Source organism: Triturus cristatus, chromosome 9 (assembly GCF_964204655.1).
Source record: "Triturus cristatus chromosome 9, aTriCri1.1, whole genome shotgun sequence".
Lineage (NCBI taxonomy): Eukaryota > Metazoa > Chordata > Amphibia > Caudata > Salamandridae > Triturus > Triturus cristatus.
Window position 1 is genome coordinate 773,676,277 of NC_140592.1, and position 15,157 is coordinate 773,691,433.

Sequence of the window (15,157 nt, forward strand, 5' to 3'; positions counted from 1 at the left end):
CACCACGTAGCCTATGCCACCTATTGATATACTGTCCCCTCCAGGTCAGGGCTAGCAATGCTCATGTCACCTTGAGTTGTGTCCCCCCGTTCAGCTGGTTGGGAGGTCGGATCAGGGTCCCCCTGGAGGTCTATTATCATTCTGGGAATATGTTATGTAGTCTATGCTCTGTACAGTATCATGTATTGGATGAATTTAAATCTAGTGTTGCAGAATCTTTTCTGGGGAAAGCAAATAAAGCTTTCTAGTCCTTATCTTGAAGTACCTTGCCCAGTTCCTGCCTCCACTTCTCTCTCAAGTGTGTAAGGGGTACTGCGGAGTGTGTGCGTGTAACTCTGTATAAAGCAAACACAATCTGTATAGCCATCGGATTAAATGCCTGCCATTGCTCATCAAATATATATTATCGTTAAAGAAATGTTGACGCTTTTCTCTGAAAGAGTGACAAAGTTCTATTCTGAGTAGGACTTAAAAACTTTTTCGAACTTTTTGACTTCCAAACTTTCACTAGGACCAATCCACTTGGTGTATCCAGCCCGGGTTCCATCGCAGTTGGCCTGAAATTGCACCTAGGTCCCAGTCTACCACAAATATTGACAATCATTCTCACCTTGCACGTTTCGGCACTATTTGTGCTTAAAATATAAAAAAATCATATCTCCGGTTCTCCTTCTCGGTAATTCCCTTGTGACTAAGTAATGTCTTCTTCAATGGAGATGATGAGTGGAGTGTTGTCAGCTTATGATGTAACTTTAAATACTTTGGGGCATAACCTTGGTGGTCTAAGCCTCCATTTTCAAACTAAATCCTAGCGCATTCCCTAACACCCCACTGGATAGGGAATCCAAGAGCCTGTATACTTTAGGAAAGAGATTTTCTTCTGCCAGCCTCGCACTGTGGTTGGTGAACATCACATGCCTTTTGGACCAATTCTCCCACTCATTCTGCAACTCATTTGCTCAGGTGCTGTCTATGGTCTTGGAGCAGGCATGTGCCATACTCTTTCAAGGTATTGCGGGTACACAGCTAAGTTTTCCATATGCTGTGTGCTGGATATGACAGACTTACTGGCCTGATCGGTTTCTTTGTCAGTCACCTTTAGGTGTCACGCATGGTTGACAACCACTGACTTTTCAGGGTATGTTCAGGCATCGCTCATGGACATGCCCTTTGATGGCTCCTGACTCTTCAGAGACCACGCAGACTCCGCGCTAGAGAACTTCAAGGACAGCAGAGCTACAGCCTTGGCCACTTGCCAACCACAGTCCTCCTTTTGTAGCCATGGAAGGGGCTTCCAGCCACATCTCTACTCACCCAGCCACCTGGGCAACTAAGCTCCCTTGTGTGCCCGAGGACTCCATACCCTCAGACCTCGTGGGTCAGGTAGCCAGAGGTCAGGCCAGTCCAGTCCACTACCCCACCGGCAGCTGCAGCCTCCAAGCCTCTTTATTTTGCCCTCTGACCAACATCAGTACCTAGTGGGCGGCAGGATATGCCATCACCTGCACCACTGGAGGCCGATAACATCCAACCGCTGGAATCTCCAGATTGTCCAACGGGGCTACTCCCTCCCCTTCGAGACTACCCCTCCACCCATGCCACCCACTTGCGACAGGCTGACGGAGGACCATATCTCCTTTCTCCACCAGGAAGTGCCAGCTCTCTTGGCAAAGGGAGCCATAGAGAGGGTGCCAGAATCAGAAGTTGATCCTGGTTCCTATTCCTGCTACTTTATGATGCCCAAGAAGGATTGAGGCCTTCGTCCCATCCTAGACCTGTGCCCTCTCTATTTCTGCCTTAAAAAGGAGAAATTAAAAATGCTCACGCCCACTCATGTCCTGTCTACCCTGGACCCGCAAGCTTGAATGTAGCGTAGGACTTGCAGGATGCATACTTCTGCATCCCCTTCCTACCTACCCACAGACGTTCTCTGCGGATCACGACAGGCTACTAGCACTTTCAGTTCACTGTGCTCTCCTTTGGTCTTACCAGCACCTCTCTGGAATTCACCAAGGCAATGGCACTGGTTGCAGCCCATCTGCGGATCTCAGGGAAGCCAGTCTTCCCTATCTCAGTGACTGGCTGTTGAAGACTGGCTCATCCCAGGCAGTCCTTTTCCCCCGCCAGACTACGGCGGACCTCCTGCACTCGCTGGGGTTCACTATCAAGATGCCAGAGTCCCAGCTGACCCCTTCTCAGACGCTCTCTTTCATCAAAGCTGTTTTGGACACAGTGCAGTTTCTAACTTATCCTCCCGAATGACGAGTCCAGTATATTCAGGCTATCAAATCAATGTTTCAGCCTCTATCCTGGATTTCGGTGAAACTGACTCTGAGGCTGCTGGGCCTTATGGCCTCCTGCAACCTGCTTGTGACACATCCCCGCTGGCATATGCAGGCATTGCAGTGGGACCTGAAGTTCCAGTGGGCTCAGCATCAGAGGAATCTCTCAGACGTGGTCCAGATCTCGAAGGGCACCGCAAAAGATCTGCAGCGGTGGTTAACGAACAGCGATTGGGTCAGTGGCAGACCTCTCTCCCTTCCCCAACCCGATGTGACAGATGTGTCACTCCTGGGCTGGAGTGGCCATCTGGGAAAGGTGCAGATCAGAGGCCTCTGTTCTCCAGCCAAATCCAGACTCCACATCATTCTGTTGGAGCTCCGAGCGATCCCACTGGCATTGAAAGCCTTTCTACCCTCCGTCAAGGGAAGGCTAGTGGTACTGCAAGAAATAGGGCGGGGTGGAATCGTGGACCCTTTGTCAAGAGGCCCTGCATCTCTGGAAATGGTTGTAATGCCAGGGCATTGCCCTGGTCGTTTAACACCTGGTGGGATCTCTAAACACTGGCGTGGATGAACTCAGTCGAAGATGCGCCTAGAGGACCACTAATAACGTTTCCATCCAGAGGTAGTGCAAGGTCTCTTTCAATAGTGGGGAGAACCTTGGTTAGATCTGTTTGCCACCACTGAGAACATACAATGTCAACAGTTCTGTGTGCTGGATTTTCCCAGCTATTCTCGCTAAGAGACGCTTTTTGTCTTGAGTAGAGCTCAGGCTTCCTGTATGCCTTTCCGCCCATACCGGGCCCAGTCATCTGTGTGGCTCCGGACTGGGCTCTGAGAGTCTGGTATTCTGAGCTGTTGGGCATGGCCAGTGGCCCTCCAATCAGGTTGCCCCTTCGGGAGGATCACCCGTCTCAGCAGCAGGGGAGTGTTCTCCACACAAACCTGTTAACACTCCGCCTTCATGTGTGGAGATTGAGAGGCAGCAGTCGGCAGCTTTCAACCTTCTGCCCAAAGTCTGTAATGTCATCTTGGCAACCAGGCATCCTCCCGCCAAGACTGCCTCCACCTGCCATTGGGGCAAGTTTATGGCATGATGTGCAGAAAAACAGGTTCCCCCCCTTCTGCCCGCTTTCTCTGGTCCAGTTTATTCTTTTGCTTGCCCAGCAGGCTCTGCTCTGGGCACCTTAAAAGGCCATCTTTCTGTTATTTTTGTCATTTCTGCGGTTGCCAGATTAGCCGTCCTTTCTCAAGTACCCTATTGTACATAGATTTCTGAAAGGTCTTAAACACTTGTTCCCACCTTCACCCTTTGTCATACCACAGTGGGATCTAAATTTAGTTCAAACTTTTCAGATGTGTGCTCGTTTTGAGCCGCTACACACCTGTCCTATCAGGATCCTTACTTTCAAAATGTCTATTATAGTGGCAAGAACTCTCAGGCTTTGTCATCTAAGCCTCCATACCTCAACATCTTCCCAGACAATCTGGTCCTTCGCACTAGAGGTTCCTTCCTACTGAAAGTTGTCACTCCCATTCATTTAGGCCAGTCCATCACTTTGCCTACTTTTTACGCTCTGCATCATCCCTCTTAAGCAAGAGGAGCGACTCCACCAGCTGAACCTAAACAGAATGTTGTCATTCTACCTTGACTACAGAAGAGTGTTCAGGTGGATGAACAACTCTTCGTGGGGTTATCGGTGCCCAGAAAGGGAAGGCAGTACAGACACGGACCATCTCTAGATGGCTCGTGCTCTGTATCAAATTCTCCTATGCATTGACGAAGAAACAAAACCCGGAGGGTTTGCATGCTCATTCCACCAGAGCCAAGGCTCTGGTGGAATGGAAGGTCCTGGACATCTGCCAGGCAGCAATGTGTGCATCTCTGCACATGTTTACCAAGCACTACAGCCTGGACAGTCCAGTCCGTAGGTACGTGCACTTTGCTTTCTCCGTCCTTCAGGACTTTCTAGTGTGAAATCCTTTGTGGATCCCCCTCCGGGGAAGTAGTGTTTGGGTATCTGTTCCAAGGTAAGCAATCTGTGGCTAGAAGTCTCCATTAGATAAACAAGTTATTCAGCAACGCTATATCTGGTAGAAAGACTATCTAGCCGCAGATTCTTTACCGAAACACCCTTACTCTCCGCTCTCTGAGTGGATTTAGAGACCTAGGGTTTTTTCCCCCATTACTCTTCGTTTTTTTTAGCACAGTAACACAGTGAAAACAACACAAAAAGACTCCACATCATTTTAGGAAAAAATAGGATATATTTATCTGAGTAAAACAAGACCAAAACGACAAAAATACAGTTGACTTTGAGATATGAACTTTTAAAGATTAAATCCAAAAACAGTGCTTAGAAGTCAGAATCGCTAAAAGGCTACTTGAGGTCGCACTAGACTGAGTAAATCCAAAGAGCAGGCTGACCACGATGGAGGGCAGCCCGGCTACAGAACCCATACAGGGCCCACTGAAAAAGTACCTTGTGCAGAGCAAACGTCTGTGTCGAAGACTTTACTGCGTCTGTTCTCGGTATCGGGTCGATATGTCCGAGTCGAGCCTCGCAGTCGGTGTTGATGAATCGGCACTGCATCAATGCCAAGCCTTGCAGTCGCGGTGAAGGATCGGTGTTGTGTCATCCTCGAACCCTGCAGTCAGGACCCACATCGTTGTTGAATCTGCTTGGTGTCAAAGAGCAGTGCGTTGGTTCTGATCTGCGCAAAGGTATCACTGCGTCGATTTCTTTTCAGGAAAACAGCTACAGAAGCCACACCTGAGGTCCAGGACTGGAAGAGGCACCTCACACAAGGATAGGACTCGCAGATGGCAGATTTCAGCAGCACCAGCAGAGTTGCAAGAAGTCTTTTGTGTCCCAGACACTTCAAAATACCGAAGGCAAGACAACAAGCCCTTGGAGAAACTTGGGTTCAAGGATGTAGAGAAAAGGTCCAGTCCTTCTCACTCCAAACAAAAAGAAGCAGACAGCAGGCCAACACAACAAAGCAGGTAGCAAAGTGGCAATCCCTCTTCCAGCATATCAGCTCTTCTTCCAAGCTGAATGTCCTTGGTTCCAGCAAAGTTCTAATTTGGTGATGTCAGGGGGCCAGTACTTCTACCCAAATGTGCCTTTCAAGTGGGGGAGACATCAGAGAGGCCTATGAAGATCACAGGGTCCCTGCCTTTCCTGCCCTGGCTCCAGACACTACAGGGGAGTATGCAGCTCTTTGTGTGGGGACACGCACAGCCCTATTCGGGTGCAAGTGTCCGCCCCTCCCCCCAGTCTATCTCAGGAAGGCTTATCAGCCTGGTGATGGGCCATCAGGATGCAAATGTCACACCCCAACTCCCTTTATGTGATTGTCTGGAGGAAATACACAAAGCTCAACTGTCACCCAACCCAGATGTGTATTCCGTGTCAGGCAGAGGCACAGAATGGTTAAAGGAAAAAAATGTCAAATTTCTAAAAGAAAACACAAGGGGATGATAGACGGAGTTCTGAAACTTTTCAGACACTCAACGCCAGTCACAGATCAGGGTTGAATCCATCCTCGCTCTTTAGCTCACTTCGCCACCCTACTTCAGAAATCTGTGACTGGGGGTGAGTGTCTGAAAAGTTTCAGTGCTCTGTCCATCACCTCCTTGTGTTTATTTTCTAAATGGGACATTTTCAGACTTACAATTTAAAACCCAACTTTACCATAAGTTGTGATTTTACATTGAGTCCAGAGACACCAAACTCCAAATCTCAAAATTTTCCCAATTGGAAATGACACTTAAAAGATGTTTTAATGCAATCTCAATGTTAACCGATGGGAGAGCTAGGTCTTGCAGTAGTGAAAAATGAATTTAGAAGTTTTTCTCTACCAGGACATGTAAAAGCCAAAGGTACATGCCCTGCCTTTTAAATATACTGCACCCAGCCCATAGTGCTGCCTAGGGCCCGTCTTATGGGTGACTTGTATGAAATAAAAGGGAAGGTTTGGGCCTGGCAAGTAGGTTACTTGCCAGGTTGAAATGGCAGTTTAGAACAGCACACACAGGCTCTGCAGTGGCAGGCCTGAGCCATGTTCAAGGGCTACTGAAGTGGGTGGCACAATCAGTGCTGCAGGCCCACTAGTAGCATTCAATTTTTCAGGCCATGGGCACATATAGTGCACCTTACTATGGACCAAGAAGTAAATTAAACATGCCAACTGTGGATAAGCCAATGTTACCATGTTTAGAGTACAGAGCATATGCATTTTAGCCTTTAGCACTAATTAGCAGTGGTAAAGTGCCTAGAATCCTTAAGCCAGCAAAAAATGAATCCCACAAAATAGGTCAGAAGGCAAAAAGTCGGGGAAAACCACGCCAAGGATGCCAGGTCTAACAGTCATTATTAACAATTGGACGGTTTTTACCACGACAGTCCTACAGGGCTCATAATTTACTTTATAGGCCTAAAGCTTCCGATCTAAAAGAACGAGATCATCTGCATATAGAAGGCAGAGAATGTATTCCCCACCTATATTCTGTGAAAAAGATCCAGTTCTCCTTAACGTAAGAGGGAGATCTGCTAGATACAAAGGAAAAATGTTCAACCAAGAACCATAGCCCAGCCTAAGACCAATATTCACTGTTATCTGATTAGTTAGTAAACCAAAGGACTCCACCTGTCCCAAAATTTCAATATATAGGGCCATATGGTGTCTCTGTCTAATAAGCATTATTATTATATTTACTATATTGCTCCATCGGTTTCCTGGCTAAAAAAACATAGCTAGAGAATGATCTAAAGTTAAGTGTTCTCCAAATCCACATTCTTCAATGGGGATAAGGACAAATAACACTATTTTCCTTCTAGGATTATGTAGCGGTATGGCTCCCTATGGCTGTGGAGAGGAGAGAAATTTTTGGTTTGCCATTTACATTTTGTGGATTCAGCAATGCCACACTCCATTGAGAGACTTATTCCTGTTAATGCTGCTGAGAAGTAGATATTTTTGCTTAGGATTACACATGACAGGAGTAAAACTATTGCAGGTCTGTTAGTTGATCAAACTAACAAACAGTGCATCATTTCGCAGTAGTCTTTTTTTCGAGGTTACACAATGTAAAAAGCAAGTGTTAAGGGGTTGGAAGAGGTGTTCTACAATGTTGATTTTCAATCCCACTCAATTTATTAATTTTTCATCCATCATTGTTTTCCCCACTGCCCGTGTTACAAGCACTGTGCAATTGACCAGGTATTGCCTCTCTTAACACTCAGTGTTATTCACCCAATGTATTTAATGCAATACCAAGAATAACATTTTATCTTTTAAATAAAAGAATATTTGTGGAAATCTAGAAAGAGGGCTCGCTTGTTCACAGAAAGCCACAGTAGGAAGACATGCTGCTCTTGACATTACTAGAATGCAGACCATCATTTGACAATAAAGTATCCTTTTTAATTATACTTTATAAATTCAGAAATGGTATGATTTTTCTCAACATAGCGAGACACCTGAAATCACCCGCGGAAGAGTGTCTGTCAGGTTGAGCAAACATTGGCTTGACAGACCCTCTTCTTGTTCAGGTCAGGTAGCCAGGAGATAAACCTGCACTAAATGCACAGGCTTCTGGCTGCCTGTGCTGAATTGGGCCAGGCTGACGATTACACCACCCTGTGAGCATGACCTCAGCCTGGCAAGAGTGCCTTGAAGCCCTCCCGCTTGTGACGAGGGGAAGGTCTGATTGCCTCAGACCTGGGTTCTTCAGTTTTAAGCCCTGAATTGCCCATGGCCGAGTGTCAATCATGTGACACCTCGTCACAGAGTGGCCTGGGGTCAGCATGTCTCACTGACCCAATCCAACTCTGTGACGAGTGAAGGACTGCTGCCTCCCCTCATTGGCAAAGAGAGAAAACAACAGTCCCAACCATCCTGGGACCTCTGAGACTTTCCTATCCTGGAGCTGCAGTGCAGGGAAGTTTTATGTTTTTGAATGTTTGGTGTGTGCGTGTATGTATAAATGTATGAATTTGGTGTGACTGGGTGTGTGTTTTTTGTTGATGAATGTGTGTGTGCACGTGTGTGTGTGTGTGTGTGAGTGAGTGTATTTGTGTGCATATGTGGCCCTCCTACACCTCTCCCTGCTATAATTACCGGCTGCCACTGCCTGCAATTACATTGCTCTTACCGTTCCAGTGGGGCAAAGCAAAAACAATGTTTAGTTGTTAAAAACAACATCATATTAATATTCTATGTAACTTGGAAATTGTTTTTGATAGCTGTATTTCTAGAAGCTATGTTTTTCCCTTTGTGTATGGCCATAAACTGATTTCTCTTTATTTTGTTTCCAAACAGATCCAACTAGTGTTGCAGCTCTTTGATACACTGCATTCACTGTGCAATCTTCTGGTGGTAGCCCCTGATAATTTAAAGCAAGTCTGTTCAGGAGAACAGCTTGCCAATTTGGACAAGAACATTCTTCACTCCTTTGTGCAGCTACGTGCAGACTACAGATCTTCACGTCTTGCTCGCCATTTTAGCTGAGACTGAGACTGGAAACAAAAAACTCATATTACACTTATGCCAGGTCTTGGTTATTTGAAAGCACAGGGAATGACCCCTTATTAACAGCTTAGGTTTGTTTTTAACGGACAATAACGACTGGTTATTACAAAATGCGGTCATATTTAAGATAAATTTTATTAGAAGACTTGAGAAGGTCTGATATTTTTGCATATTTCTCATAAGTTAAAATTCGCCTACTTGTGTTGAATTGTTTAATACTGTGCAACACTGATTTTTGTATGGTAAAATAAAATGTTACAATAGAGCAAGTCAGTGAATTATTGAAAACATTTATAGCTTCACATTACAGGTCCGATTTAAGTCTTTAGACTTCATGTACAGTGCACAGATAATGGATTGCTTACAACAGAGCTCCCTTAAGACATAATCTTCTTCCAACTTTAATAACACCTACTTTTGCACTGCTAATCAAATAATATTCGTACATTTGTGTTTCTTAGTGATGTGTACTAGTATGCCATCCGCATTTAATTGTGTACTTTGATTGGCTCTTGAATGTCATTAATGTGACACTTGCATTGGACAGTAAACGCATTCTGCGTGTGGCCTTTAATGACAAAATAATCGAGAGGAAGGTTTGATGCTGGTATTTATGTATAACACTCCGACATGTTTCGGTTGAGTTGGATCTCATTTTTAGCGTGCAGTCTGATTAAAGCCTAATTTCCTAAATTAATACAACATACATTTAGGAGCTCAAAATAAAATTTTTGTTAACATTTTGTACATTAGACAAATCTTTGTAAAAGTAGACATGTCAATAAAAAACAGATGGAAGGCTGCATGCTATGAACTGTAGCCAAAAGTTGACAATACTACTCTGCAGTGTGTTCGTGGCTCTTTGTTGACTAATGAGGGCGTCCAAAGATGAAATGTTGTCTTTAAAATAGTATTCAGAATACATTTACAGTGCTTCTGATCACAATCATTTTATGACAGGTAACTGAAGGAAGGTGCATTCACTCTACAGTCATGTACCCAATCATGTGTACCAGGATTTCGGAAAACAGTTTAAAAACAAAATGAAACATTATTCTAAATTCCATTCAAAGTGGAGTTAAACTTTTTTTTGATTTAAGAATTCTAGTTGGGCTGGGTGATATCAAGCAACAATCTATCACTTGTTAAAATCAGCAGGTTGTTTATTATATTTCTTCTATAATTTATTATTTACCGTCTTTAAGGTGTAATTTCACATTGGAATTCTAGATGTTCTTGCTATAGTTTGTTTTCATGCATTTATCAGTCTCCACGGATATTCCAAGGGATGGCTATCTTGCAAAAACTTAACCAATTTCACTGGTTGGGGAAATAGTAATTTACTGAACATAGGTAATATACGCTTTCTGAAGCTACATGAAGATATTTGTACGAATAGAAGAGGCACATTATTAGTGTGTGCCAAAGATAAGGAAGTGGGATTCTTAACCTTATACGGTATTTATTGCTAACCATATGCGGTATTTAACAAAAAGTCCCAAGATCTACTTGAAAAACAAGTTAGAAATTTTTGGACTGCAAATCAAGAAGTGCTTACATTTTTTTTATATTTTGTAACTTTCTTGTTGTCACTTACATTTTAAGGCTGTATAAATTCGATTAATCACTGTATTGTTCAATAAAATAGCTGTAGTGTAATCATGCATGAGCTTTGTGCAATACTTTCCATTATGTTTCTTTAGTAAATGATAGCAAACCTTTCACAGGAAAGTACTTGCAGTTAAGACATGTAAACATTTCTCCTCAATAAACAATACTACCATTAAGTGGCCTTTCATTTCATTCCATTTCTACATTTTTCAAATGCCATCAACGTTGGCATTTTATAGATTGCCTGTCATCCAAAAATATATATCTGAAAGAAACACGTTAGGTAGATTCCTCACCTTAGAATATCCCCAGGCGTCAGGCTGGATCCGGAAAGATTTTTGTAGCAATACCCCTTGCGCGTCGCTAGGCGTCGTCTGCGGCTCCCCGTCCGTCGTTGGCGTCGTGCGCCGGAATCACGTTGTCGGAGTACTTAGACGCCGCCCTCGCGCGCTGACGTCAGTTCTTCTTTTTCCGCGCCAGTAAGCGCCGATCCGAAAAGAGCTTACCCCTAGTCCCTTTTTGACTAACTTTTTGACCTCTTTTGGTTCCTCGACTCGACATCTGGTGCCGGTAGGATGCCTGAATTCAAGCATTGTGACGCCTGTCACCGACTGATGTCGGTAACGGATCACCATCGCCGTTGCCTGTACTGCCTGGGGGCCGACCATGACGCGGAGTCGTGGCCCGACTGTCAGGCTTTGACATCGAAGGCTAGGCGGGAGCGGTCGCGTAAGCTGCTCGAGCTTCGACACTCGGCTTCGCGTCGCTCTCGGTTCCGGTCCAGGAGGAGGTCCAAGGACCGTTCGCGGAGCCGCAGCCATCGACATCGCTCGTTGGGATCTTCGGGTAAGTCCCGTCACTCCAAACATTCTAAGAAGTCCAAGCGGCGTCCTCGCTCTTCGGTCTCCCCACACCGGTCGCGCGACCCGGCTGAGGGTTCGGGTGGTTCCACCCCCGCGGCACCGCAGGAGCCGCGCTCGTCTCCATACCCTCCGGTCCCTGGGACTGACGTGACTCCGGCGGAGGTTAGTGCCTTCCTCTCGGCCATGAGGAATCTGGCTCTGCCGTCGACGCCTGCCGGCGCGCCTTCGGGCCCCGCAGGATTGACTGGGCGACCTCGCGTGCCGGCGGCTCCGGCCCCGGTGCCGTCGAGGGCTCCGGCCCAGACACCGCAGATCCCCGAGGGATCCAGGCCTTTATCTCTGCCGGCGCCGGTCGACCTCACGACGCCTCCTCCGCCGACACCGGTTCCGTCCCCGCACGGCGTCGAGCCTCAGTTTAGCCCTATTCCGGACCCGGTGCCGGTGCGGCGCCGTCCGACGCCGTTGCCGGCGCCGATGGGTGACCGCTTCATCCACCGTCCGGCTCCGATCATTCCTCCTGTCTACCAGGAATCGGATGATGAGGGCAACTGGGAGGGGTCTCAGGACCCTCTGGCCGAACAGGCCCAATTGTCTCAGGACTGGGCAGAGGAATTGGGGGATGCCAGCGGTTTGGATACCTCTCCAGACGCTGGATTCATCTCTCCTCCGACTGTGGCCTCGGAGGAAGGTGCAGCCTTTTCTGTGGTGCTGCGCAAGGCGGCCGAAGCCCTAGGGCTTAGAGGACTAACCGTAACCCAGGTCCTTCAACCGACAGCAAGCTCCACTGAGCCTCTGCTGCAGTTTAATGAGGCCCTCATTGACGTTCTCCAGGGCACTTGGTCCAAGCCCTCCACAGTCCCTCCTGTGGACAGGAACGTTGCCCGGCGCCACCGCCCTGCTCCGGGCGACCCCACATTCCTCTCCCACCACCCCACCCCCGAGAGCCTGGTTATCCAGGCCTCAACCTCCCAATCCTCCTTCCCGTCCGCTCCTCCAGATAGGGAATCCAAGAGGTTGGAGCAGTTTGGCAAGAAACTGTTCTCGTCCCTGAGTTTGGGACTGCGGTCTTTAAATACCGCTTGCCTTTTGGACCGTTATTCCCACTCGCTGTGGGATACGGTGGAGGACGTGCTGCCCTTGTGCCCGGAGGAGGCCCGGGAGCGACTCACCCAAGCACTTGCTAACGGGCGAGATGCAGCGCGGCACGCCATTAGACACCACGGACTCGCTGGGTCGGGCAATTTCCACCACAGTGGCGCGTCGGCGTCACGCCTGGCTGAGGTCCACGTCGTTTTCAGGGGATGTCCAAAGCTCCCTCATGGACATGCCCTTTGATGGCACTCGCCTTTTAGGAGAGAAGGCGGACAGTGTACTGGCCCGGTTCAAGGACTCCCGGGCCACGGCCAAGTCCTTGGGTCTGTCGGCCCCGTGGCCGCAAACTTCCGCCTTTCGTGGCCAAGGAAGGGGCGCCTCCTCACGTCCGCCCAGCCACCGGCCGCAGAACCAACCTGCACGTGGTCGCGGACGTGGTTTCCGCCGCGGCGGTTCTGGAGGACAACGTGCCGGTCAGTCCACATCCACCCGGCAGCATCGGCCTCAAAGCTCTCTTAGTCCGAGCTTTCAGACCCATTCAACGCCAGTGGGGGGCAGAGTTCGCCATCACCTGCTCCACTGGTGCTCCATCACTTTGGACAGGTGGGTGCTGCAAATCGTCCGAAGGGGCTACTCCCTCCCCTTCGAGACGACCCCTCCAGCCATGCCACCACAGAACCACCGTATGTCGGGGGATCATTTGCATCTTCTCCGGGAGGAGGTTTCGGCCCTCTTGGCCAAAGAGGCCGTCGAGCACGTTCCTGGTCCAGAAGTAGGTCGTGGTTGCTATTCCCACTACTTTCTGGTTCCCAAGAAGGGCAAAGGGGGCCTACGACCGATCTTGGATCTCAGAAGCGTGAATGCCTTCCTCCGGAAGGAACGGTTCAAGATGCTAACTTTAGCTCAGGTTCTTGCTGCCCTAGACCCTGGAGACTGGATAGTAGCGTTGAACTTGCAGGAAGCTTATTTCCACATCCCCTTCCTGCCAGCCCACCGGCGTTGCCTGCGGTTCACGGTGGGTCAGGAGCACTTTCAGTTCACCGTGCTCCCCTTCGGCCTCACCAGTGCCCCTCGGGTGTTCACGAAAGTGATTGCGGTGGTCGCAGCTCATCTGCGCAGATCTGGGGTCCCAGTCTTCCCCTATCTCGACGACTGGCTGTTGAAGGCGGGCTCGCCCCAGCAAGTCGTCTCCAACCTCCAGACTATGGCAGACCTCCTGCTTTCGCTGGGGTTCTCCATCAATGTGCCGAAGTCACACCTGAGTCCCTCCCAGAAGCTCCTCTTCATCAGAGCGGTTCTCGATTCGGCGCAGTTCCGGGTCTATCCGCCGGAACAGCGGGTCCTGGACATTCGAGCCCTGATTCCCATCTTCCGGCCTCTGTTCTGGATTATGGTCAGGTTGGTGCTGCGGCTTCTGGGGCTGATGGCCTCCTGCATCCTGTTAGTGCCTCACGCCAGATGGCGGATGCAGGCTCTGCAGTGGGACCTGAAGTTTCAGTGGGCCCAGCATCGAGGCAACCTGTCCGACCACGTCTTGATCTCGGAGGGCACTGCGAAACAGCTGCAGTGGTGGCTCACGAATCGCGATTGGGTCAGCGGCAGATCCCTCTCCCTTCCCCAACCGGAGCACGTGGTAGTGACGGATGCGTCCCTCCTGGGATGGGGGGCCATATGGGAGAAGCGGAGATCAGATGACTCTGGTCTCCGGCGGAGACTCGGCTCCATATCAATCTTTTGGAGCTGAGGGCGATCCGATTTGCACTGAAAGCCTTCCTTCCCTCTGTCTGGGGAAGTGTCGTGCAGGTGTTCACAGACAACACCACCGCCATGTGGTATTGCAACAAACAGGGCGGGGTGGGGTCGTGGACCCTTTGTCAGGAGGCCCTGCACCTCTGGACATGGCTGGAACACCAGGGCATCACCCTAGTGGTTCAACATCTGGCGGGCTCTCTGAACGCCAGAGCGGACAAACTCAGCCGCCGGTGCATGATGGATCACTAATGGCGTCTGAACTCGGACGTGGCGCAAGGTCTCTTTCTGCAGTGGGGAGAGTCTTGGTTAGATCTATTCGCCACCGAAGAGAACGCGCAATGTCAGCAGTTCTGCGCGTTGGAGTTTCCAAGGCGGCACTCGCTCGGAGACGCTTTTCGTCACGAGTGGAGTTGCGGTCTGTCGTACGCCTTTCCGCCTATACCACTTCTGCCCAGAGTGCTGAAGAAGATCAGGCGCGACCGGGCCCAAGTCATCTTGGTGGCTCCGGATTGGGCACGAAGGTACTGGTATCCCGAGCTACTCAGTATGTCCATCGATCCCCCGATACGACTGCCTCTTCAGGAGGATCTTCTGTCGCAGCAGCAGGGGACGGTCCTCCACCCGAACCTGTCCAGCCTCCACCTCCATGCGTGGAGATTGAGCGGCGGCAGTTGATGCCATTTGACTTGTCTCCTGAAGTCTGTGATGTCATTCTGGCAGCCAGGCGTCCCTCCACGAAAACGGTATACACCTGCCGGTGGAACAAATTTGTGGCATGGTGCACAGCGAAGGCTGTGGATCCCCTTTCCGCCCCTCTTTCTGAGGTTCTCCTCTTTCTTCTTTCCTTGGCCCAGCAGGGCTCTGCTCTGGGCACCTTGAAAGGTTATCTTGCTGCTATATCTGCTTTCCTACGGCTTCCTGATCAGCCTACTCTTTTCAATTCCCCTGTTGTTTCACTCTTTCTCAAGGGCATTACTCACATGTACCCTCCTGTTCCTTTCGTAATGCCTCAGTGGGACT

At 48.9% G+C, this 15,157-nt stretch overlaps 1 protein-coding gene across 1 annotated transcript in view; it reads left to right on the forward strand.

The window, feature by feature from the left end:
* The window catches only part of EXOC5 (exocyst complex component 5), a 200,142-nt gene extending 189,536 nt beyond the window's left edge, over positions 1-10,606 (forward strand). The window contains exon 18 of the mRNA XM_085626144.1: positions 8,610-10,606. Within this exon, the coding sequence (XP_085482270.1) occupies positions 8,610-8,798 (189 nt within the window). The 3' untranslated portion in view covers positions 8,799-10,606. The remainder of the gene's footprint in view (positions 1-8,609) is intronic.
* The last annotated feature ends 4,551 nt before the right edge of the window (positions 10,607-15,157 follow it).